A 26778-nucleotide genomic window follows, 5' to 3' on the forward strand; every position below is an offset into this window, starting at 1 on the left:
GGCGGGGCTCCGGAACCACGGCAACACGTGCTTCATGAACGCCACGCTGCAGTGTCTCAGCAACACCGAGCTCTTCGCCGAATACCTGGCGTTGGGCCAGTACCGGGCCGGCCGCCCCGAGCCCTCGCCGGACCCGGAGCAGCCCGCCGGCCGCGGCGCGCAGGGCCAGGGCGAGGTCACCGAGCAGCTGGCGCACCTGGTGCGGGCGCTCTGGACCCTCGAGTACACCCCGCAGCACAGCCGCGACTTTAAGGTGAGCCCCGCCGCTCTGCACCCGCATCTCGGGGCACCTGCGGGGCCAGCTCCTCCTCCGGGGCTCCCGCCGCGCTGGGGATTCATTCAGATGGGCTAGGACCGACTACCTTGATTGTAAGGGATTCATTGATTCGTTCGCTGGTTCCTCCAGCTTGCTTTTTAGTTAGCGCTGTGGGTTAAGCCCTGTGATGCCCCAGTGGGCAGGACTGGCTTCAAGGAGTTTGCGTTCTTGGAGGTGGGAGTTTGGAGCCTGGATGCAAATTCTTGTTTGTGCCACCACTTGGCTGTGTGATCTTGGGCAAGTTGATCGACTGCTCTGGACCTCACTTTTCTGGTACCTGCCACATAAATCTCTTGCGAGTTTCAGGGTGAAAACGCTGTGAAATTATTCCCATGTTTGGCCCGGAATTTTTTCTGTGTGCGTGTAGAAAAGCATTTTTAGAGGATTCAGAAAATACAAAGCAAAAACGTGCACCAGTATTCAAGTTTGGACATGAACAGTGCAGCGACACTGATTACATCTTTCCCACTTGATTACATTCTTGTGGTTGTGCAACCATTTTCACCCACTTTTTCTGAGTTGTTTATCCTCCATTAATATAAACTCCCTGCTGCCTAAGCTTCCTATTTAAACTTTTGAGTTGCTATTGAAGATTGGTTCCCATATAGATAGAACTTAAGAGAGTGTAATAAGGCACAAAGTAGACTTTTCTTTTTTTACTTAAGACTATTTGGTTTTAAGACTTTGTGGGGGGGGGGTGCGTATTCTCAGCGTAAAGTTTACCGATTATTGCAAGGCTGTATAGACCATTTGGTTTTAAGACTTCCAGGGGTCATTTTTAGTTTAAAGTTTACTGATATCCCAAGGCTGTAGTTTCAGTAATGCAGTTTAAATTCCGTTTTGCGTTGTGCTTCCTACCAACCCAAAGACACGTGGTTCAAAGCCACCAGCTTCTCTGTGGGAGAAGGATGGGCATTCGCCTCACATACAATTTGCTGCCTCTGAAAACTCACTGAAGGGTCAGCTATGGGTTGGTTCCAACTGGATGGTTTGTAACACCACCACCATCACCTTTTGGATCAGATTCTTTCAGAGAAACTTTGGTTAAAATATTCAGTAATGGTTGCTGGGCACCATCCAGTTCTTAGGATCTCATAGCAAAGAAAGCACTTGTTCGTGGGTGCACAGTCCATACTTTCCTCCTATTCCCGATAGGCGGCTTTCTTTACCTTAGAGGCTGGGATTGGGGTGACCTTTCAGCAGAGGGTCCATTTAAAATGAAACTTGAGTGACCACAGTGAGAGCTAATGGTGAGAAGGGAACGAGCTTGGTGCACTTTAAGAACAAGGTTCCTAAGGTTCAGTGGACTTTTTCAGTAACATATTTTTAGGCTTTAGTGGAGTAAATGTACGATCCAGAATATTCTGTAGGTCCTTAGGCGTCGAAGGGGGCATCAATTTCCCATTTTTTAATTAATGGAATTAAAAAGATGATGATGATAATTGCGTACAGTATTTTGCAGTATAGGCCTGGGTGACACAAATGGGTTCGTGCTCTACTCCTAGGTGAAAGGTTAGTGGTTTGAACCAAGACAAAGGTGCCTTAGAAGATAGGCGTGATGATCTTTTTCTAACATGTCAAAGCCTTGAGAAGCTTGTATTAAAGTTCTTGTGTGCTCTCTAGTCACTTCCAAGCCACACCGTGTATAACAACACAAAGCACTGCTTGGTCTTGTCTTATCTTCACGTTTGTTCTTGTGTTGGAGCCTGTTGTTGCAGCTTCTGTATCTGTCATTCCATCTGCACAGAGTCTTTCTATTTTCACTGAGCCTCTGCTTTACCAAGTGTGATGTCCTCCTCCAGCGACTTGCCCCTCCTGATAACATGTTCAAAGTAAGTGAGATGAAGTCTTGCCATGCTTACTGCTCAGGAGCATTCTGGCGATTATTCTTCCCAGACAGATTTATTCATTCTTCTTGGAGCAGTATGGTCAGTATTTCTTCTGCTGGAAATAGTGCAGTTGGTGTGATGGTGGCAAAATCTGACCTCGCAGGGGAAGATTCCCTAGAAGAACAGTAGCACAAAGCTGTTTATTAGGTCAGACCTGGCCCCCATATTTTCTTTTATCAATTCTAATTACAGCCATCCCTGTGGAGTTCCATAATCTGTTGCAGTGGCCATACAGAATTCACAGACAATACTCAACAATTATGGGATTTGTTAGGGAGGTAACAGGTTAGAACTTAGGCTGGAAACTCTTCTAGAAAAGTTTTCAGGGGAGAATAGGTTAAGAGTGGATGGATAATGAACATTGCGCTGGAATAGATGAAGGAAAGAACTGTTTAAAGGGAATATGGGATTAGGTATTATATGTATGACAACAGCCCAGAATAAGAGGTACTGGAGGGAGGGGGAAAGAGGATAATTGTGAAACAATGAATGAATATTTTTTAAAAACAAACCAAAAAAGTGAGTTGAGGGGGTGGGAAAGGGAGGAATGCACAACAATGAATAAATGAAAATCTAACTTTTGTGCAAACTTTAGTTAAAATCACAATTAAATGATAAAAATTTCTTTAATAAAAACAAAAGAAGATAAAATTCTTCAATCAAAACAGCCCCTTCTCAGGCAGGTTGTCCTCTGATTGTTGGCCTCTGGGCTTCGTGTTCTGCGAGTTACACTGCCTGTTATCTCCACCTCTGCCAGTAAGCATAGGCTGAGATGCTTTGCTCTGGGGAGTAGCAGACCTCGCTCAGCTCTGTTTATACTGGTCTCTGATTCTCCAGCGCCTTGTTGCTGCTGGTGGGACTCTTGGTGGCTGCTGGTCTAGGCTGCTACGTGATATTCTGTCTCTCACAGGATCCCCTGGCCTAAAGGATATGCTACACACGCCTTCTTAGTGAGACTCCCCTTTTCTGCCAGTGAATTTGCTCAGTTTAAGCCTGATTGAATCGCAAAACTGACCAGTCTATATGTTAGTGGTCTGGGCATTTTATTTGCATGCTTCTAGCCAAGCCATGAAAAAGCAAATAGTTGAATGGGTAGAGTTTTTGTGGTTGCTGTCAGCTCTGTAACCGATCATGCAGTGAAGAGAACATGAGGGTTGAGTGGAAGGAAGACTGGAGCTAAATGGTGCAGGTCAGTGATGCCAGTTTGGAGACTAAGGTGCAGCTGATTCAAGTCATAGTCTTGACCCAGGTGCTCACTTTCCATTTACCTGCTGTGCATCAACGAGTTGGACAACAAGTAAAGATGCTAGAAGAATCGATGCCTTGGAGTTGTAGTGTTGGAGAAGAGAAGATTCTAAGCACAAGGGAACTACCATAATTTGGTATTGTTTGAGGAGTACTTTAGATTGGAAGGGGACTTTGGGACATAATCTGTAGAGAGCTGTGCTGTTAACTAAAGGCTATGTCAGGTGGTTGGAATCCACATCCATTCTGCAGGAGAAAGATGGTCTGTCTCCTCCTTGTGCAGTGTGTTGTTGTATACCTCAGAGTTGGAACCGACCCATAGCTGGCCCTCCAGTGGGTTTTCAGAGGCAGTTAATCGCTCTGGGGGAGATTGCTCATCCTTCTGTGGAGCAGTTGGTGGCCTTGAACCAGGATTGCAGTGCAGCTTCTTGCCCCAGGCCACCAGGCCAGCCTCAGAAATCCAAGAGGGTCAGCTATGAGAGTCTAGTCCCAACTCAGTGGAAATGAGAGAGTGAGTTTAGGTGGGAAGCAGGGAAGGTATTACATAAAATTAAATTGGACAACTAGAAAGTTAAATATTTTCTGTTCTTTCTGTCCTGGTCATGTCCAAGAGAACGTTTCAGCTAGGTGTTAGTTGGCGTGGCCTTACACCTCCTCTCGTAGTCTTACCCCCTCTCCTGTGTGCCCTTTGTTTCTTTGGGTTTTATCCCTCCCCCCAAATATATTTTTTTTTTAATTTTAAACAGAAAATGAGTTTCAGGCATACTGTTTCACATGCAGCAGTACCTAGAATTTAATAAGATTCCGTTTTCATTGGATTTGTTTTTAACATCTGTCTCCCATCTATGGCAAGTATACTGGTTTTCCATTGGTGTTAATGTTTCTTTCTAAAATAAATTAAGTAAAAAAATTGTTTTGATGAAAATGTAAATAGTGGCCTGGCCAGGCAGTCTGTACTAAAGGGATAATAGTTACGGAGGGAGCTCTGGTGGCCTGGTGGTAAGATTCTGCGCTGCAATCCTGAAGGCATGTGGTTCGAATCTGCTAGCTTTTCCCCGGGAGAAGAATGGGCAGTCTCCTCTTGTGTGCAATTAACTGCCTCTGAAAACCCACTGTGGGGGTCAGCTATTGGTCAGTTCTGACTCAGCAACACCACTAAGTAGTTAAGGACGGAGCTCTGGTGGCTTAGCGGTAAAGAGTTGTGCTGCCAACCAGAGGTGGTGGTGGTTCGAATCCACCAGCTTCTCCAAGGTAGAAAGAAGGGTATTCTCTTCACATAAATTTCTGAAATCTGCTGGAGGGTCAGTTATGAGTCAGTTGCAGCTTGATGGCACGTAACAACACAACAACAGTAGTTAAGTTTATTCAGCTCTGTTTTTCTCAAAAAGAAAAGTTACTGTTTGATCCTGTGGGAACAACAAAGCCAAGGCCATCTCACAGAGAGAAAGCTGGGAAGAATGGCCACCTGCTGGTGACTCCATGTTCTGTGAGTTTAGGCCCAGCACTTGTAAACTTGTCAAGGTTAGAGTTTACAGTGGGTTTGGAATGTGCAGCTCGGCCTCTACAGCGCCTTTGTACGTGAGGTTACTGCGACTGCTTTTCTAAGAGGTTGCTCTGCTTTTTGATCCATTAAGGAGCTGCGACAAGAAATGGGTCAGTAATTCTAGAAGAGCAGACTGATTCATAGGCGTACTTTGGCAGTGATGAACAGATTCTTAGAGGCATTGTTTTTAAAACATGCGCTCTTTTGAACTTTTGTTGGATTTCATTCATTCAGCTCCAGGAAGCCCTACTCACAGCACCTTAAAAGCAGTAAAGATCCCAAGGGAACCTGTGTGCTAAGTCTGGAGGCAGGTGGTCTAGTGGGGTGCAGTGGCTTGGTGGGCCCAGCCAGGACACACCTCTTCTTTGTAGACAGTAAATAAGAAAACAGGGAATAAAAGTTCCCCCAGAATCCCCCCAACAGGCCTCTATTGGCATCTTACTGATTGTAACCATGTTTCTTGGCCATTGCTGGCTGCCATGAAGACTGGAACTAGGTATTTGGGTTTTCCCATTTTAATAGAATATATGAATGGAGGAGAACGGTGTGGAGAAGGCTCTGGGGCAGCCCACCAAGAGTGCCAGCCTCTCCTGCCGTGTGTCAGCCGCTTTGCCCTCTGCTGGAGATTTATTTGGGGAGGCGGTTATGCCTGCCCACCATGGGCTCAGTCCAAGTGGGAGATGGAAGTGTGCGTACACAGGCCTGGGACATGCCTGCAGACAGGCTTGGTCTCTCCTGAGTTAATGTGCAAGCAGTACACCTGCGGATCTTGTTATGAGACATTCCGTTGAGCTGGGTGGAGCCCGAGAGTCTGTCTTTCTGACAAGCTCTCAGCAGACGCTGATGCTGCCGGTGTAAGGAACAATAAATTGTAGGTTCCAAGGGATAAGTGGTAGAAAAGAGGACTTTAGAGTTGTATTTCTAAGTCTGAAATTTATAGAGTAGTGAAAAACAGGAGACGGGTGGAAGTGGCATTGTGTAGATTAGGGGACTGTGAGGTTTTGAGAGGGATGCTGGCTGACCGTGGAGCACTGTGCAGAAGGCCTGAGAGAGATGTGCCCTAGGCTGGCCTGGAAGGGACTGTATGGGTTAGTACTATTTTAGATGTCGTGCTTTCGAAGTTGAGAATCCATATCTGATTTTTGAGCAGGAGAGGTGTAGGTAGGATCAGATCTTTCTCCCCCTCAGTTAAGTTAACCTGTTGGCATGTCTGTCTCCCTCCCCACTTCACCCCCTGCCCAGATATTTTTTACAAGCCAGATATGGCTGTCATTTTGAGTTGAACACCAGGAAGGTGCCACCATGCCTCTGTCTTAGGTATCAGTATTTGATTCCAGTTCCTCCTGAGCCTACATTCTGCTCAGTTCTGGCTTTCTGGCATCCCTTACCCATTTCTTGGAATTGGCAGAGGAGATAAAACCACTTTGCTGTCTTGAGATAGTTTACCTTGAGGTCTAGAAAAGCGCTTAGGATGACTTCGAATGTGTTTTTCTCTTTTTTTTCCTTCATCACTGAAGATCAGTTTTGCTTTCTTAACTTTGCATTGTGAATTGGTGAAAGTTTATAGAGCAAATTAGTTTTCCACCCGTCAGTTCATACACATTCTGATTCTTGACATTGATTGCAGTCCCCATGGTATAACAGTATCTTCCCCATGTTAACCCTTGTGATTCCCGTTTCTCTTCGCCCTTCTTTGCTATCCTTCTGTTCCTTTCTGCCTTCTGAACTTTATTCCTGATAGCTGCTGGCCTCTTAATCTTGCATGGCTGGTGGTTCCCAGGTGTGCACGACTCCCTTACAGGCCTGTCTACAGTTTGGCTAAAAGTTGAGCCATGATTTCAATTCCAGGCTTGACTGGTGTCTAAAGGCCGTAGTCTCAATAGTTGCACTGGTCTCCCATCAGACCAGTAAGCTTGACCTTCTGGCCTATTATTAGCTTTGTTCCACATTTTCTCCCACTCAGGGTCTGCTAAAGTGACTTCTTAGCCTTTTAAAACTTTCTCAAGTTGCTAATGATTTTTCTGCAGAAGCTTTTCAGTAGAATTCCTCCTTTTCAACCAGGTTGATTTGGGTTTTAGGAACTTGCCGGATGTGGATGGGCTGCGTGGCTGTTAGAGCTGGGGCTCTAACTGTGTTTTAGATTACTGTGCTCTCTGCTCCTTAGAGACAATTTTCTTTTTATTCAGATCTATTTTTTCTGCTTTCAGATAGGTGGCTCTCAACCTGTGTGATTTTTGCGCCTCAGGGGACTTTTGTCAACATCAGGGGATGTGATTGGTTCTCACAGTTGGGAGTGGCAGAGTGCTGCTGGCATCCAGTCGTGGAGACAGAGGTGCCACTAAATATGATGTAACACTCAGTAACTCCCCCGCCCCTGCCCCATGACAAGGGATCATCTGCTCTAGGACGCAGGGGTGCTTCGAACCTCTTCCGCACACTCTGCTTTCCCGTCTTTAGAACACTCACCGTGTTACCTGGTCTTTCTGTCAGTGTTTGCAGTAGCTCTGGTGAAACATGGACTTTGCTGGGAGGACCCTGTCTTAATAATTTTGAAACCTGAGCACACATACGCCGTTTAAAGGGGGAATCACGTCATCCAGTGCTGATGTGAGTGCTCCAGGTTCTTAAAGAGGCTCCTTGGATTTGCAGCACATGGTGCTCTTCTGCAATAAGCCAGAGGTGGATAACTGTCTTTCAGATAAGAAAGAGGGTTTTGGAGCAGCAGTTTTCAAACTGTACCCCAAGACCCATCAGAACAGACTCATCCTAGTGAGAAAAGGACTGGTGGCTCCTTCCGAATTTTCTGTAAAAAATATAATCAATGACTAGATTTTCTTCCCTAAGTTTTTCCCTTGAATTTTGGTGTGTAGTGGTTTCACTTAATGATTAGTGAGAATTTTCAGGCTGCAGAAGTGTATAAATAATTAGTAGCCCACAACCTGCAAAGGTGTAGAAATGATTAGCACACAACCTTACTGTTGGAATTTTGTTTGCTTGGGCTCCCAGCCAACCTAGGATTTAAGTTCTTGCAAACCTGTGGAATTTATTTTTTCAGTTTGTATGAAGCTACTTAAAGTATGTCACAGTGTTTCCGTGAATCGCTCTGTCTTCAGGGCGTCACTTGGATTTGCTGTAAAAGTAGATACATTTCTTTTTTTTTTTTTTTTGTAGGTCACACTTAGATTCCCGATAGAGTGTAGAATAGAAAGCATGTCTCTTATCCATTAAATGCTGACATCATGCATCTCTAGATCCTTTAAAGGGAAAGGAGTTACCACAAATGTAATTTTAGACTTGGCAGGTGACATAGCAGTGATAGAGCCTTTCTCTGTGAAGGGAACCGAGGTTCACCCCAGGCTGGAGGTTGAGGGATGTGCCCCAGGGTCCTGATTTCTACTCATGCATAGTCCTTGTACACCCTGCCTTCTCTGACTTGTGGGTGCGTGATTGCTGGAGCAAAAGGATCCCTGAGATGACAGGTCTCAACCTAAGATGTGGGCAGACAGTGTGGATGTGCTGAACATGCAGCATTTATTTTTCTTCTCCTGAGATTGTAGCCTTGAATTGTAGTGAAGAGATCAGCTGTCACTAGCTTCCTACTCTACAGTGGCTCTTTGTACTTAGATACTTCCATTCAGATTGTTTAAGTAGATAGCCATAAGGGAGTGCTGAGGGCCAACTGATAAGAAGCTATGCTGCAATCTCAGAGACAGATGGTTCGAATCCACCAGCTGCTCTGTGGAAGAAGGTTGGTCAGTCTCCCCCCCCCCCCTAAAATTACCTGCTTCTGAAAACCCACTGGAGGGTCAGCTATGAGTCAGTTTCCACTTGTAGGTGCATAAGAACAGCAACAGCATACATATTTTTACAACAGTGGGCTCTTGTATATAATTCTGTTACTTGCCTTCTCTCAAGCCCTTACCCCCAGAGTTAAAATATATCATGGGTATATTTGGTTTTCTTTTTTTTTTATTTTTTAAAATTTTTTTTAATATTTGGTTTTCTGTTGTTAGACTCAAGACTACTCCATTCTTCTTAACAACTATGTAAAGCCCCCCCCCTTTTTTTTTTTGCAGCAAATATGCTTTCTTAAGAATGCATGCTTTGGTGAAAGCAGATTGAGGCTCAGTTGGTGTCAGCCCATGAAGTCCTGTTGATGGATATTTAGATTGTAGGACATTTTAAATGCATAAAGCTTGTGCTGCAATAAACCTCCTTTAACATATACCAATTCTTCTTTTCTAAAGCATCAGCCTTAGTAGTGGCATGCGGAAATGTGCATTTAAGATGTTAGTATACCTTACTTTAAAGCTTCCTCTCAAATACTTTGGGCATGTTGCTAGCAGAGGCTATTCCTTGGGGAGGAACATTATGCATGGAAACATGGACGGATGATGAAGAGAGGGAGATGCTCAACAAGGTGGCTTGACATGGTAAGTGCAGCAGTGGGCTCATGTGTGTCCGAAAGTGTGAGGACGACACAGGACAGGACAGGACAGGGTTCACGTCTGTTGTTTTTAGGGTCCCTGGGGCATACTGATGGCACCTAACAACATCAGCCACCAATACCTTACCAGATTGTCTCTGAAAAAGATTGTTGGTACAGGATTCTCCCACCCATGGTTTCTGATAATAAAATGAGGATAAACTGTGGAACAAAACTCAAATTTCCAATCATAGAAACACAAGAAAGAGGTGAAATAAAGAAAGCAAAAAGATCAGGGTTACTGGTCTCACAGAGCCCAGAGGAACCCCCAAGCCTATGGTCTTTAGCGCCTCTTCAAGCCTGGGATTGGAATAGTCAGAGTGCATGCTAGAGCCAGGCCCTGTGCTTGACATTGCGTAGTTTCAGTCCTTGTCCTTCTGGTCTCTGTCCTTGTCCTTCATTTTCCAGGCTTTAAGTTACATTCTTTCGTGTACATATTTTTTACCTATATATACTTACTAACTACTCTTTTTTTTAGTTAAGAACAAACAAGCAAAAAAACCACTCTAAAACCCAGTACAACCTTTGTGTTGGGATTTTAGTGGAAATTTACAGAGCCAATTAGTTTGTGTTCAGTAGTTAATACACGTTATGTTTTGTGACCCTGATTATCATCCCCACTTTGTAACTATACTCCTCCCATCCTTTTCCTTCTGTTTCCTGTTTCCATCTGCCCTACTTTCCTGTCCCTTCCTGTCTCCTGAGCATTTCTGGGTGAGTACTGTCCTTTTCATCTTGTGTGGTTGCTTGGTACGAGGAATGTGTTCTTCGGACTTTATAGGCTTGTTATTGGGCGGGAAGTTGAGTCATGAGGGCTGTTTCAATCCCAAGCTTGAAGAGTGGCTAAAGACCATAGGCTTGGGAGTTCCACTAGGCTCTGTCAGACCAGTAAGCCTGATTTTTTTGTTTTCTTTATTCTGCCCCTTTCCTGTGTTTCTATGAGTGGAAATTTGAGTTTTGTTCCACAGTTTATCCCCAGTTTATTATCGGGAACCTTCTCTTTCAGTGAAATCAGTAGTAGCCAGGTACCAGCCAATTCTTCCGGTCTCAAGTTGTGGCATGGCTCATGAATCTTTTGGACCAAGAGTCATTGATTTTCTGCAGTCTTTGAACATGGAGAGACCAATGGACAGTCACTTTAGATGGACACTCTGCAAGCTTTTAAGAGCCTAGACACTCAGTAGAGTAGGACGCAATCTGTGCTGTATCAGTTGACCTTGATGTTCTCAGGACACTGTGGTCCTGAGCTCCCAGGCCATGTGACTGTGTCTCTCAAAGTGTTTGGCTATCGATAAGAAGCTTTCGTAATCTTGCTCCCTGTTTGTTCTATTATCTGTTTGCTCATCAGCCAACTCCTATGTCTTTCTCCAGTGACTAGCCCTTCCTGATGATATGCTCAGGTGAAACAGAGCCTCGCTCCATGTTTGGGAGGAGCATCTGACTTCACTTCTAAAACTGATTTGGGGGTGTGGGGTTTTTTTTTTGTTTTTTTTTTTTCTTTTATCTAACATCACAATTCAAAGGCAGTGGTTTTTCAGTCTCATTATTCATTGTCCAACTTTCACATGCATATGTTGTTGTAGTTAGGTGATTTTGAGTCTGATACAACTCTTAGCGACCCTATGAACAACTGATCTGAGCACTGTCCTGTCCTGTGCCATCCTCACAATCTCTGATACACTCAAACCCATTGTCATAGTTGTAGTGTCAAACCCACCTGGTTGAGAGTCATTTTCTCTTTCACTGCTTCCTCACCTTCCCAAACATGATGTCCTTCTTCAAAGACTGGCCTATCTGGACAACAAGCCCAAAGTTTGATTATTTGTAGTTCCAAGGGACACTCTGGTTTCACTTTCTCCAAGACAGACCTGTTTGTTCTCTTGACAGTCCAGGAGATCTTCAGCACTCTTCTCCACCACCACTATTCAAAGGCATCAGTTCTTCTGTCATCTTTAGTCATTGTCCTTTTCTCAGAAGCATAGAAAGTGACTGTAGAGTCTATGGCTTGAATCCAGGTGCACTCTAGCCCTCAAACTGACATCATTACTCCTTGATAATTTGGAGAGGTCTTTGACTACAGACCTTCCCAGTGCAATATGCTCTCTGATCCCTTGACTGCTGGTACCACCAGGTCTACTGAGTGTGGATTCAAGTAAGATGAAGTAATTGACAGTCTAAAGCCTTTCTTCATCATAATATTGCCTATCAGTATATGAGAAGATTAGAAAGACCTTGGCTTGGGGCAGGCACATCTTAGTCTTTAAAGTGAAATCCTTGCTCTTTAGCACTTTAAAGAGGCCCGTAGCAGGAGGTTTGCCTAGTGAAATAAGTTGTTTGGTTTCTTAACTGCTATGCCCCTGGGTTTTGATTGTGGATTGAGAGAGAATGGAGAAAACTGGGTAGGCAGGAAAGCTGGGTAGAGTTCATGTTGGCCTTGGGGAGGCTTGAGGCAAGACTCCTGGTCCTGCCAACCTGGAGTCAGGACAATCAGTCTCAGAAGAAGTAGGTCCTGCTCACCTGGAAGTTAACTGAGGATGTGCTTTCCAGTCCCTTGGGAAAGTTTCCATTGGACCAGATGGTGGCCTGGAGTAACCTGCTTGCCTCAGAATAAGTTCCTGAGAGCCAGAAGGTCGGTGGGGGCAGGGGCCCTGGTTTGGCACTGTGTTCTCTCCTGGCATAAGGAAGCAGAGTGTGTCTCTCCAAACTCGAGGTGGCATGCACCTGGTACCCAGTTCACATCAGGCAGAGCAGGGACTGTGGAGGGATTGAGATTCCACTGAGCATTGGATGGGGGCAGACAGGATACAGTGACAGCCCTGGTCACTGGGAGGGTACAGGGGAACAAAAGGAGGATTGCACCTTTCTGGTCGCCAACCAGTGGCATGGGTGATGGGAGCCAGTTAGCAGGCAGCTGAACCAATTGTAGAAGTGCAGAAATTCAACATGCCTCTGCTGTGTACTGCCAGCTATGTTATTTCTCCTTGTTTGTTGTTTTTGCCCAGCTTTTTATAGTCGGTCTCTGATCCACTGATTTTTTGTGTGCTGAAGCTCAAGATCTCAGAGTTCCCATGCATGTCCTTGTTGTATCATGTCTCAGTAGCTTGTCTGCCCTCTTACTGGAAATCCTTTCCACTCTTTTTACACCTTAGAATCTCTGTCCAGTAAGTGTTGAGCTTTTACTGATATATGTGTACACACACACACACACACACACACACACACACACACACATATGGCACGGTGGTTGAGGTTGACTCAGGATAGGGCAAGGTTGAGAACCGTTGTAGGATCACTATGAGTCATAGTCAACTTGACGGCGTATAAAAAAACATTAGGTGGTGGTAAGGAGAAATTGAATGACGTATTAGAAGGGTTTCCAAGAGGACTAATTAGGGAATGAAAACACACAGGACTGTTATGGCACACTTATGTTTGTTGATTTTAACCATACTTACTGAGCACTTATTGGATGTAAAGGAACTAGTTAGGTGAGAAGTTGGAAATGAAGGATCAAATTGATTATGAAGAATTAATATTATAGAACAGCATTTGCTCCTCAGATAAGCTAAAAACGAAACCTCCTAACACTGAGTCGATTCCAAGTCATGGCGACCCTTCATTACGTTTCTAACGCTGTAAATCTTGACGGGAGGAGACTTCCCCAGTGTTCTCCTGTGGAGCTGCTGGTAGATTTGAGCTCTTTAACTTTGCAGTTTGTAGCCCAACACGTAATGCACCTGCTCTTAGGAAAGCTATTTTAAATGTACTGACTAGGAAAGCAGTGAGAATTAGAGCAAGGTGAGCTGAAATGTCAATATAATCATTCATCATCAGCAGTTGGACTCCCCCCCAACTCATTGGCCTTCTCATTCTGAGCTAAATGGTGTGCCTTCGCCATTGGTAATCACAGCAGGCAGTGTGGTCCCTGCCCTCATCTTTAGTTGTGAGGGGAGACAGCTGTTGGCTCATAAATACTGATGGTTGGGAAATTAAAAGTTAGCAGCCAACAGGAAAAGAGAAAGTATATGAGAGAATAATTGGTATTTCTGCACCAGGGAATAATGGGTATGCCTGTTAGCTTCCTGAGGCCTCTCTACCAAATTGCCACAGATTACGTGGCTTAAAGCAACACATGAATTTACTCCCTAAGGATTCTAGAGGCCAGCAGGTGTCAGCAGGGCTGTAGGGAAGTTCAGGTTTTGCTTCTCTCCTCTTCCTGAGGTTGTTGCCATCCCCGACCTGTGGCTGCGTCACTCCAGCCTCTGGCCCCATCTTCCCATGGCCTATCTTCTCTTGCCTGTGTCTCTCGCTCCTTTATGTCTCTTCTAAGGGCCTTGCTGTTGTTGCCTTTAGGACCCACCTGGATCATCTAAGGAAGATCTCAAGATCTTTAACTTAATTACAGCTGCACAGGCTCCTTTTCCAAATAAGGTTACTGGTTCTGGAGGGTGTAATTTTTCCTCCCTCTTTTGGAGAGGGTGGCTACCATTCATTCTACTGTGTATGCAGAAGGCTCTCCAGTGGGAAAGAACCAGGGGTGCACTTGAAGCCTGAAAGGCCTTGTTCGTTGCCTAGAGTCAGGGAAAGAACAAGACAGGTGAGGCTGGAGGCTGGACTGTGCATGACTTTTTGGGTCAGGTAAGGGAATTGGATTGTATACTAAGGGCAGTGGGAGCTGTTGCACCTTGTAAGCAGTTTCTGGCGTGACCTTTATAAATGTAAAATGATCATTTTGAGTGTTATATAGTGACTGGAGGGAGCTCCAAAGGCTTAGTGCTAGATAAAGAGTTGTGCTACCAATATAAGGGCACATGATTCAAATCCACCAGCTGTTATGGGGGAGAAAGAAGGGCAGTTTCTTCCCATGCCATTTACGGCCTCTGAAAACCCACTGGAGGGTCAGCGTTGCCAGACCCTGTGGATATGAAGATAAGTGAAGTCGTCCAAGCCTTCCAAGAATTCAGGGTCCACAAGAGAAGACTGATGAGAAAAGGAGTAATTGCTTCATGTGAGGAAGGTGTTGTGTGACAGCGTTCTGCCTGGAAGTGCTGGGTAAAAACCCCGAGGAGAGTTCACCTGAGGACGGGGGTGTGTGTGCATAGTGAGGAACTGAAGAGACGATGCCCAGACTGTGTTTTGAAGAATTTAGTAGGAATTTTCTAGGTGAGAAGCAACTCTCCAAGGCAGAAAATGAGTTAAATACAAAGACTTTTAACATCAGATAATTTGACTTATTCAGAAAATGTCACATTCCACTGTAGGATAATTGAAGGATAGGGTGGTGGTCAGGGCAGGTGGCTCATAGAAGAAACATTGACTAAAGCTTCGAGCAAGGTGGAATGGGCTGCAGTAGTATTGTCCTTTCTGTATGTATTAATTTCACAGGATAGCAGTCCCTCAGGGGTTAGTTAGAGATGTTGAGGATGGATAAGGAGATGATGCAGGAGGGGCAGGGATAGAACCGGTTTCATAGAGAACAAGATATATCTTTGTATTCTTTTTAACATGGTAACTGTTTTTATTAGAATGTTACTTAAATATGAGCAAAGTAAGAATAAACTTTTAATTTTGTTCACTGATACAGACCAGGACCTAGATCTGGTAAATGTTAACTATTCTCAATGAATTAATGGATGTTTATAATTCTTATAAAAATAAACAGCTCAAGCCTTTTGAACATTGATTTCATACCAATATAAGCAGAATAAATAAAATAGTTAATAATTACATGACTATAATTCTATTCAGATTTTTCTTCTGAATCACTATAGCAAACTTGGTTCACATGATGCTCTTTACACCTTTAAATCTTTAGTCTGCAGCAGTGAATTTTTGTTGAGGCTTTTTTTAGTTTTGATTTGAGTGATGTTTACAAGGCAAATTAGTTTTAGTTCAACCGTTCATGCACCTTTTATTTTGTTTTCTAACATTAATTACAATCTCTACAATGCCATGCTACTCTTCCTACTTTCTCTTTGTGATTCTCATTTCTATTCATCTTTCACACTACTCTTTCTTACCTTCTGGTTTTTATCCTAGCACAAATGCTGCTCTCTTGACCTCCTGTGGATGCCATACTAAGGGATGAGTGCTTCACTGTTGTTACCGTCCACTTTATAGGCTGGCTTGTTTGAAAGTAGAGCCGTGGGAGTCATTTTTATATCATGTTTGAAGGGTGACTGAGGGTCATATCCTTGAGCTTCCAGCAGCATCTATTGGACCAGCAAGCCTGGCATTTTTCATGTGTTTCAGTTTTGTTCTACTGTGATTCCTTTTAAAGTGGTCAGCAGTAGTTGCTGGACACCATTTGATTCTCATCTGGGGATTTTGTGGAAGTTGAGATTTGCATGGCCCCATTTTTCATCTGCATCAATTGTTTCAGTAAATCTTTGTCATCCACAACCACCTTTGTTCTAGAGAGGGAGAACTTTGATGGCTGCTCACAAGCTTTTAAGACCCCAGTCACTACTCACTAAGACTAGAATGTAGAATATTGTCTTTGTGGACTCTGTTATGCCGGTTGACGAGCCCTTTGAGACAGTGGTCTCATGGGCCCAAGGCCAGCAATTCATTCATTCAGGGTATTTGGTTATGACTAAGATGGGAAAGTCTGCTGTTAGGGACCTCTCTAAAGTACTGAAGAGCAACGGTGTGTCTCTGGAAACTAAGGTGCATCTGGTACAGGCCATGATCTTTGCAATCACTTGTTATGCGTCAGAGAGCTGGACAATGACCAGGGAGGATAGAAGGAGAATTGATGGTTTTGAGCTTTGGTGTTGGAGAAGAGTATTGAGGGTACCATGGACTGCTAGGAAAACAAACAGATTCATCTTGGAGAGGGTTAAAGCGGGCAGCTTCTTGGTGGCAAGGATTCTGAGGCTTCGTCTGACATACTTTGGTTATGTTGTAAAGAGAGACTGGTCCTTGGAGAAGGATATCATTCTTGGGAGGGTAGAGGGCAGGTGCAGGAGGGGGAAGGCCCTCTGGGAGGTGGATTGATTCGGTGACTGGGGCAGTCGGGATGAGTGTGTCGGAGACAGTGAGATTGGCACAGGACAGAGCAGAGTTTAGAGCTGTTATATATAGGGTCGCTATGAGTCTCAAGCGACTCGCCAGCACATAACAACAGCAACAAGAACAAGAAGCTTACAGCCTTGTTTGCTCAGAGTCAGGAAGACTGAAGCTCTTGCTGTAGGAGATCAAGGACTACAGCCTTCAATATAGATTACACCTCAACAGCAATAAAACAAAAAGGCCTTACCGCAGGGCCAGAAGGCAACATCATGATAAATGGAGAAGAGATAAAAATCATCAGTGATTTCATCTTGCTTGGACCCACAATCAGCACCCTTAGTACCAGCAGTCAAGAAATCATAAGTCAGGTCATATTGAGGATATGTGTGCTGTTGGGGACCTCTCCAGATTACTCAATAAAGACTGAAGTACATACATCATCCAAGCCATCGACTTCTCAGTTCCTTGCTATATGCATCTGAAAGTTGGACAGTAACTAAAGACAACAGAAGAATCATCTATGGCCTTGATTTGTGGTGTTGGAGCAGAGTACGGACTATTCCATGGACAGCCAAGAGAACAGATTTGTCATGGAGAAAGTGCAACCAGAGTGCTCCTAGGAAGTAAGGATGGTGAAACTTACCTCACATACTTTGGGCATGCTGTCAGGATGGGCCAGTCTGAACAACGACATCGTGTTGAGTCAGAGAATTAGAAGAAGGCCCTTGACAAGATGGACTGACATAATGACTGTAGAAATGGGTTCAAGTGTGTTTTAGATGGTGAGGATGGCACAGGATAGGGCAGATTTCAGGTCTGTTGTTCATAGGGTCTCTATGAGTTGTAATCAGCTTGGTGGCACATAACAACAAGCTTACAAGGAGTGCTGGAGTTGTAGTTTATAGGGAGTTGTACTGTTTACCTGACTAGTGCCTCTGGCAGTTTGAATCTACCGGCCACTCTGAGGGAGAAAGATGGGCAACCTCTGCTTGTGTGATCTTTTTTTTTAGCCTCTGAAACACCTGCTATGAGATCAGCTATGAGTTCGCTCCCATGGGATGGCAGTGAGAGAGAAAGATATTTACATGGCTTGACCCCTTGCTGGCTCTGCTCGCTGGAAAAAACAGAACATATACTGATGTGAATGTCGGATATCATCTGTCAAACTCGTGTTTGGTTATGTGCAAAGACCTTTTCACCTGTCCTGTATAGCCTGTTCATCTTGTCTGTCTGCTTGTATATTCATTGTGGATGAACAATTATTGTTGCTTAGGCTGCAGGATTGAGTAGATTACCTTTGTTGACTGTGCTTCTCACTTCATCTTTGTCTTCTCTTCCTTTAGTGATATTGTACTGATCATCCCCTTTATTAAATACTACCTTTCCCTTCACACATCCTAACATATGCCTCTTAGCTATTTACTGATACTTACTCTTCTTTACCTCCCTTCTCGTCCCTGAGAGGTTTGTCAAGAAATGATGTAGCATTGTTTCAGATGCTCTTCTTGCATCCATAGAGATGACCATGTGGTTCCTGATGGTATGTGATAATCATGCTTTTCATTTTAAATATATAGATTAACTGTTTTTAGAAAGTGTTAGTCACTGGTAAAACTAATAACTTCCTACAGTATATAGAATTAAAGTTACAGTAAGAAGATCTGAATAGGTTTTTATCTATTAAAATTCCAGAAGAACTTGTAGTTCTTAATTTCTTAAACAGCTGCCAGTTTCCCCAGCTAAGGACAGAACATACATTTTTCAAAGGACCAGATTATCCCCATGTTGCAGGAACTGTTTAAAAGCATAGAAGCATTTACTTAGAGACAGTAGGTTTTCTGCTGTTGTTAGTCTCTTCCACTCTGCCTCGTGTCTTCCTCAGCGTTGAATCTCTGTGGCTGTCTGTGTGCTACATCTTGATTAATCTGAACTCTAGCTGTGTAGCAAAGTGGAGTATGCAACCATTCTGAGTTACAAACATGAACATGCTAGTGATGGGTCAGTTCTGTTGTGGACTTGGTTCTGAGCTCACTTAAATATTATTCTTCTTTTGCTTTTCAAGGAGAGGAGCAAATGGGGGGGAGGGGGAGGGGTTTGTGCGGGGAGAAGGGTGCAACAATGAATGAATGGAATTCCAAAATCTCTGTAGATGTTCATTGAAATGAAAAATAAACAACCTAAATTAAAAAAAAAATTATTCTTGGACCTTGGACTTTGAGAGAGGAGAGCAGAAATGGGAGAGGGGAGTGGTGGGCCTCAATATACAGAAGAATTTTGTGAGTGTCTCTTTCCTAACAGAAGACTTTTGTGAGCCTCTCTTTCCTAAAAATGGAATGAGCTGCTTCACATCCTAGTCATTGGACAAGTGTAAGCAGAGTCTTGAATAATATTGTTGCGTGGCATGACGTGCCTCCTAACTCCTTACCACTAAGCCACCTGAGCTCACTGAGGACATAGTAAGTGAAAGTGCTCCTTTTAAACCTGGCCCTGCTTGAGTACGCTATCCATTGTCCTCCTAGAGTAACCAAAGCTCACGCTTTGTCATCTATAAGACCGACCTTTCTGAGTTCATCATCAGGTGTTTACAGCTAATTGAGACACATATTTTATTGAACTTCATGTTTCAGTTCTGTAGTTCTCTGTTGTTAGATTGGACTGGGTTTAGCTTCTATTTTTTTTTTTTTTTTTGTCTCTTGGACGTTTCCTCTGACTTTTGGACATACACGAAATTCATATGAAGCAGAGATGACATGACGTGGCTGTTTTAGGCGTGTATGAAGGGGTAAGAAGGAAGAGATGGGAGTGCCGGAGCTTTGTACCTGAGTGTCGTCTTGTGGTGACACTCTTCAAGATTGAAAGCACACAATGGCACTTTGGAAATGGCTGCAGAAGTTCTGCTTTGGACCAATCTCCTAGTATTTGGACAAAAGAATTCTAGGAAAACTTATTTTTGGAAGTCCTGTTAGTCAATGCCTGCCAACTGCAAAGTGAATCATTCACGTTTTTGGTGACCCGTAGAGAACAGAGCTAATCTGATCTGAACAAGGAAATATTTTTAAATTGGAGATTCAGATACAATCATACAGAGGCTTTTCCTCACTCAGTCGCTTTCCGTCTTTGGTACAGCCTCAAGTCTTAAATTGTATTTTTGTCAGTTGTTGTTAGAGTGTGTCAGCCACTGCCATTGTGGCGATTCTAACGCATATTGGCCTGGAGGACAGGGTGTCCAGTTGGTGGGTTCAAGTCTCTGAGTTGATTGTTTTAACACTACCAGGCTCTTTTATTAATGTGTGGTTTGGTGGGTTTTTCCTCATCCCCATCCATACAGTTGTCACAGTGGGGGCCATCAAATAGGCAGTGTTCTCTGTGCAGTTCCTCACAGCTGTTTCCTATAGTACAGACCCTGGAAAACAATGACCTAATAGTCCCCCCCCCCCATGTATAGTAGTGGAAAAGAAACCATTCAAAACCAAGTAGTTTAGTGTTCTGCTCTCTGTTGCTTCTTCCTTCAAAAATGCTTTTGTTTGCTTTTCCAATTAATCACCCATTGACTGTTCCTCAGATGACTTTTTCTGTTTCACAAACAATATATTTTTGCAGGGACACACATAGAAACGCCTTGTCTTCTATTTGCTGTGATCTTTTTTTCTGTTTAGAAAGCGTTGTTTTATGCCATGGACTGTGGCAGTTCGTATAGGAATTGGCCACTAGCCGAACATCTGTTGCTTCTTCCTTGTGATTGTTGGGCAAGGATGGGAGCAAACAATGCCTCCGCAAACAGATATTTCAGGCTGTGAAGATGTCATATGACTGGCCAGGAAATGGCTTTGCTGGTATCTGATTCTCCAGTGAGAAACATTTGTAACTTCATCAGCAGCTCAGTAAACTTGTTTGAGGTTAACTCTTGGTAGTCTTCTAATCTTTAAGAGCAAAACAGACTTTGTTAACTTTTAGATTTGAGAAACAATAATACTTGTAATAATTCCAGTGCTATTTATGTGAAGCTATAGTTCTTCCACAACTTTTCATTTAATTTTCATGATCTCCCAATGAAAGGAGGCATTCATTTTAAAAGTTAAAGTGCTGAGATTCAGTGCTGGTGAATTGTAGGGCCTGAGTCTTTAATGCCTTGTGGTTTTGGGAAGGATTAAATCAGAAGATATAAATCAAGATTTAACTTTGAAACTGGCACTTGGTATTGAAAAAAATGTAGTTTTTGTTATGTGCTGTCGAGTTGGAACATACTGGTAGATGAACCTCGAGCAGGTTTTCAGATCTTGTAAAATTGCATGGAAGAGTGCCCATCTTTCTCACTTGGAGAGCAGCTGGTGGATTTGAACTGCCTGTCTTTGGGTTGGCAGTGTAACTCGTAACCAGAATTCATTGAGGAAATAGAAGGTGGGTAGTAGTGAAGGTGCTTTTTAACCTGAAACTAATTGAATACCTTTCCATTGTCCTCCTGGCGTAACCAAAGCTCATGCCTTGCCATCTGTAAGACCCTTCTGAGTTCATCATCAAGTGTCCACAGCTAATTGATAGACGTATTTTATGGAGCTTCATGTTTCCGTTCTGTAGGTCTCTGTTGTTAGATGCTATCAAGTTGGCATCAGCTCACAGAACTCTTATGCACAGCAGAAGGAGATCCTGCCCTATCCTGTGCCATCTTCACAGTCTGTTACTGGGTGCCATTTGGTTGCCTACAAATCATACAACCCTTTGAAGAGCAGATCTCAGCCTCACAGTCAAATGACACGAAAAGGTTCCAAGCCTGGCTTTGTCCTCTACATTTTGCCAATATCTTGGACGAGAGCCTGCTTCCATTCACGTTAAATCTGTGACTGTCTTGCAATAGATAACGTTCTGAGTTCGAGAATCCAGATCTAAGAAGGTCATGAAAATGAGCTGCTCCTGGTAGTCCTTGTGTGAAAGTTGCTAGGTGTGTTCCTATATGCCAGAGACATTTAGTGCTTCTGCGAGAAGTGTCTTGACGCAGGGACGTAGTGGGGCTGTGCCCAGTCAGTCAGGACCCACCTATGAGTTCATGTTCGATTCTGGGAGCCTAGGATATTGTGTAATTTCAGGGACATTGAGAAATTGAAATGAACATGGGATTGCTTTTGGGAATAGTAGATGAGGGAGGTGAGGAGAGGACATATTCTTGGGGAGTCTTTAAGTGGAGTCGAGGGGGCAGATGAAGCATTTGATAGATTCTAGGACATAGATCCAACTCCCATACTCTGATCCTCGTGTTTCACTGTTGGACCTTCGTAGTAAACCCTCTCCCAAATCCCAAACTCTGTCTCTGAAAGCTTTGAAGATCACTGTAGGCTAATTTTAATTACACTTGTAATTGTATGATTTTTCTTCTTGACAGTTGCCATCACCCCCCCCCCCCCAATATTGTCTCAGTGTGGTATAAATTTTTTAGCTTGGACTTTCAGTTTTTCTGTTGGCTGGTTTTCCTCTGTCCTTGGGAGGTGGTGGGAACAAGGGCAGAGCTTTACATCCAGAGGCTTTGATTCCGACCCCGACATCTGAGGCGAGTGACGTTCTCTCTCCCCTTTCCTTCTTTTTAATCTTGGCCACATTTCCTCTTGTACTATGTTGGGTAGTAATGCTTTCATAAGATTGGTGTCCCATGAAGTTGTATGCCTCAGCTGTCTATTGTGCGTGTGGCAGAGAAAACTGCTGTCCTGTGTGGTGAATTCCGACTCTGAGTGACCCTGTTGGGCGTAGTGAGGGGTCCCCAGGCTGTAATCCTATGGGAGCAGGTTGCTCGATGTTTTTTGCTCCCGAGCAGAGCGGCTCACTGGTTCCAGCTGCTGACCTGTCTAGTCGCAGCCCAGGGCTTATCCATCTGCCCCTGGGTTCCTTATAAAAGACGGTTCAGATGGATATTTGTGTTCTTCCACAACCATCTGACCTGCTCTTATTTTGTATTCATGATTCCTGCTTTCCTGCCTGTCTTCTGTCTTCCCCTTTACCTTTTCTTTTCCCAGTTGCAGAAGTACAAATTCTTCAAGACCCACTTTAAAAGCCTCTCTTACATTATTGCTGTCCTGGCCCCTATAGTTGGAAGAACAGTTATGGGTCACTTGACATCCATTGTATGTTCTGAACATCATATTATATAAAGACAATCCCTTGATTATGAAGGAATTCATTTGTAAGTCTTAAAGTCAAATTTGTATGTGAGAATATTTAGTTGTGGTTGGTATCTAAGGTCAGTTAGTTAGATGTTTGTCTTAATATGCAGTGTATAGTGTATCTTTTTATACATTGTTGTTGCTGTGTACCATAGAGTCCGAACTGACCCATAGCTGACCCTCTGGCAGGTTTTCAGAGACATTTAATCACAAGGGAGGAGATTGCCCATCCTTCTACACAGTGGCTGGTGGTCTTGAACCTCGTGCCTTCAGGATTGCAGCGCAGCTTCTTGCCACTAGGTCACCATTGATCAGCAGCTCTCGTGGTGGAGTCCCCAGGGAGTTGTGCTGTAAACCAAAGGTGACATCTTTCTAGTAGTTTGAAGTTACCAGTGTCTCCATAGGAGAAAAGCTGGATAGTCCTTTCCCTTGCGATCTATAACCTCTGAAAGCCAGATCAGCGATAGCAATGGGTTGAGTCTAATCACACTAACGTATCTTTAAGGATAGTCATGTTTTGATGTGTAATAAAGTAGCATTCATTTGATAGAGCATTGTATGTAACACAAATTTTAGTATAATAGACAAACCTAAAGATTTACTCTAATAAGGTTGAGACCACAGACGTGTTTGTGGCCTGACATGGTCTGAACAGGCATTAGGTAGGTGGAGGGTGACTGTGAGTGCTTCCTCTTTTGAGACCAGGCGGCATATAACGCAGAACTCTCTTGTGATTCTTATGTACTTCTTTAGTTATGTCTAAACAATAGTAGTCACATTCAAAGAGTCCTCCCTGGTGGCATAGTTTGTAGCATGTCAGACCGCTCTTTAAAAGGTCTACAGTTCACATCTACCAGAGGCTGTATGGGAGGAAGATGGGCATTCTCCTCCTGTAAAGACATACAACCTTGGAAACCTGAGGGGGAGTTGCTCTCAGTTGGTTGGAATTGATTTGGTAACAGTGGTGGTGTGTATTGGTTTGTTTTGTAGAAAAACAGCATTACTAGCTCAACATTAAATAAAACTTGTTGTTAAGTACCATCTAGTCGTAGATGACTCATAGTGACCCTATGAATGAAAGACCTGAACACTTGTATGACTTTCAGTGTTTCTCCAAGTTCATAGAGTTTCCGTAGGCAAGCCATTTCAGAAGTGGATGCCACTCCTGCTTCCAAGCTTGTTTTAATTGGGAAGCTCCACCAAACACTGTCCACCATGGGTATCCATTATCACATTTGGCACATCAATGTCACAGTGTTCAGCATCACAGCAACCACAAGTTACCTTAGTTTAGAAAATGTCAAACATATACCCAAGGCATGTAATGAATGAATCACTGCTATCAATTAGCAGTTAACAGTTAGTGGACAAATTTATTTCATTTCTATAACCATTGCTGTATCTTATTTAAAAGTTACTTAGAAGAAAATCCTAGACGTTTTTTCAGCTCTATTGTTGATTGTCGTCGAGTTGAGCACTACTCATAGTGACCCTGTGAACAAAAGACCTGAAGCCTTTCTATAACTCTTGTCGTTTCTCAAAGTTCATAGAACTTCCAGAGGCATGTTGTTTAAGAAGTGGATGCCACTTCAGCTTCCAACTCTAGATGGGTCTATTTGCATATCTGTATGTCTATCTTTAAAAGTAAATGCAGACCCACACCTACTGCCATCAAGTTGATTCCAACTTACAGTGACCCTGTAGGCCAGAGTAGAGAACTGCCTTCTGCCTCTCAAGATTCCCAGGAGAATGAGTCTTTAGGAAAACAGACCTCCATGTCTTTCTGCTATGAAATGGTTGGTAATTTTAAACCAAGGGCCTTTTAGTTAATAACTGATCACTTTACCTACTGTGCCACAAAGGCTTTTCTTAAAAGATTATTGTTGTTAGGTGTCAGTGAGTTGAGTACAAAATCTTAGTAGCTCCATAAAGAGCAGATTTGAATCCTGTCCTATCCTGTGCCATCCTTATCATCTCTGACACCCTTGAGCCCATTTTTGCAGTCTCTGTGTCCATCTTGATATCTCCTTGAGGGTCATTTTCACTTTTCACTGATCCTCCATCTTTCCAGGCACCCCTTTCTAAGGAATAGCCTTTCCTAACCAAATGCCCAGAGTATGTGAGATGAAGCTTAGCCACCCTTGCCTCCAAGCAGCACTCTTTCTCCAAGATCTATCTGTCCTTTTGGCAGTCCATGGTATATTCAGTATTCTTTGTCAACGCCACAACTTAAAGACATTAGTTCTTCTGTCATCCTTCCTCGTTGTTCATCTCTCAGATGCATAGTAAGTGACTTGAAAAGACCATGGCCTGAATCAGTTGCACCTTAGTCTTCAGATTAAATTCATTGCTTCTCAGTAATTTGCAGAGGTCCCTGACAGCTGACTTTCCCAATGAAATATGTCTCCTGATCTCCTGATTGTTGACTGTGGTTCCAGGCTAGGTGAGATCATTGACAGTTTTAGTCTTTTTTTTTCTCTCCATCCATCATGATGTTGCCTAGTGGTCCAGTGGTGCGAATTTTTGTATTCTTGATGTTGAGGTGTAATTCATATCATGATCAGCAGCGAGTGTTTCAAGTGGTCCTCATTTTCAGCTAGCAAGGTTGTGTCATCTGCACAACACAAGTTGTTGGTGAGTCTTCCTGCATTCCTCATGCCACATTCTTCTTCATAAAGTCCAGCTTCTCAGATGATTTTCCCTGCATACAGATTGAATATGTATGGATAAAGGATACAGCCCTGATGCAAACCTATCGTAATTTTGAACCATGAAGTATTTCCCTGCTCTGTTTGGACAATAGCTTCTTGGTCTATGTATGGGTTTCAATATAAGTAATTAAGTGTGCTGGGATCCCTATTCTTCTCTATGTTAGCCATAATTTGGTATGATTTACATAGTCAAATGCCTTTTCATAATATATAAAGCACAAATGGATACTGTTCTAGTAAGCATAACGCTATAATGAAGCTAAGAAAAGTTGCTAATTCTTTGTATCTTCAAACGGTCACCAGTGTTTAAATTTCCCTATTGTTAACAGATATTTTTAAAACAATTTGTCTAAGTTAGTATCCAAGTAAGGTCAAGATTTCCATTAGCCAGTGTCTATCTTTTTGAGAGTCTTATGATCTATTCTGGGAACTCCGGTGGCCTAGTGGGTTAGGAGTGTCATTGCCAACCCAAAGGCAGGTGATAGGGATCCACCACTACCGTATGTGTGGAGAGAGGTGAGCAGTCTCCTCCCATGTGATTGACAGCATCTGAAAACCCACTGAGGCCAAAAGGAGTCTGTTCCGACTCGATGGCACATAACATGATCTGTCTAAGCGTGTTTTAGTTCATTGCATTTTTTTGTTATAGTTTATTTGTGGAGTGAACCAGGTATTTGTCTTGCACAGCAGTGCTTCTCTCGTTATTTGTGGTGATGGACTACTTTTTGATGTTTCCAATTAGATCTAGACCGGTAGTCTGCAAAATAACAATACAAATGAGTTAATAGCGAAATGAAATGAAAAAGGTGTAATAGAAATGAAGCCCTACTTTGATTAGATTCAGTAGACATAAAATGACTCTGTTACTTATGACTCTGCTACTCCAGATATCTTTTAAAGGCTTCTCTCCGTCTCTGTACTTACTTACTTTGGATAGCACTGCTTTGGCCTCTCTCAGTCTGCATCTGCTCACTGTATTCCTGTAGTTTCATTTAAAATGTTCCTCTCTCCCCTGTATTTTTTGTAAATTCATAATTCCATAGTTCTGGGAACTTAATGATTGCAGGTTTGAAGCATTTTTCCTTTTTGGTAAAACTGCTTCTAGGTTGTTGTTATGTGCTGTCGAATCACTTGTGACTCATAGTTACCCTATGTACAACAGCCCTAAACCCTGTTCTGTCCTTTGCCATTTGCACTGTGTCTGATACACCCATCCCGATAACCCCAGTCACTGAATCAATCCACCTCATAGAGGGTCTTCCCTTCCTGTGCTGTCCCTCCATCCTCTCAAGCATGATGTCCCTTTCCAAGGACCGGTCCCTCCTTACACCATGTCCAAAGTATGTTAGATGAAGCCTCAGAATCCTTGCCTCCCATCTCACTTCCTGATTTAAAATCCTACTACACTGCCGTGGTAGTCAAGACAGC

At 43.4% G+C, this 26778-nt stretch overlaps 1 protein-coding gene across 1 annotated transcript in view; it reads left to right on the forward strand.

The window, feature by feature from the left end:
- USP31 (ubiquitin specific peptidase 31) overlaps positions 1-26778 on the forward strand; it is a 100060-nt gene that overhangs the window by 687 nt on the left and 72595 nt on the right. Inside the window, exon 2 of the mRNA XM_006892692.1 lies at positions 5-253. Within this exon, the coding sequence (XP_006892754.1) occupies positions 5-253 (249 nt within the window). The remainder of the gene's footprint in view (positions 1-4; positions 254-26778) is intronic.

This window comes from Elephantulus edwardii, unplaced genomic scaffold (genome assembly GCF_000299155.1).
Source record: "Elephantulus edwardii isolate Elephantulus edwardi_28Jun2011 unplaced genomic scaffold, EleEdw1.0 scaffold00117, whole genome shotgun sequence".
NCBI lineage: Eukaryota > Metazoa > Chordata > Mammalia > Macroscelidea > Macroscelididae > Elephantulus > Elephantulus edwardii.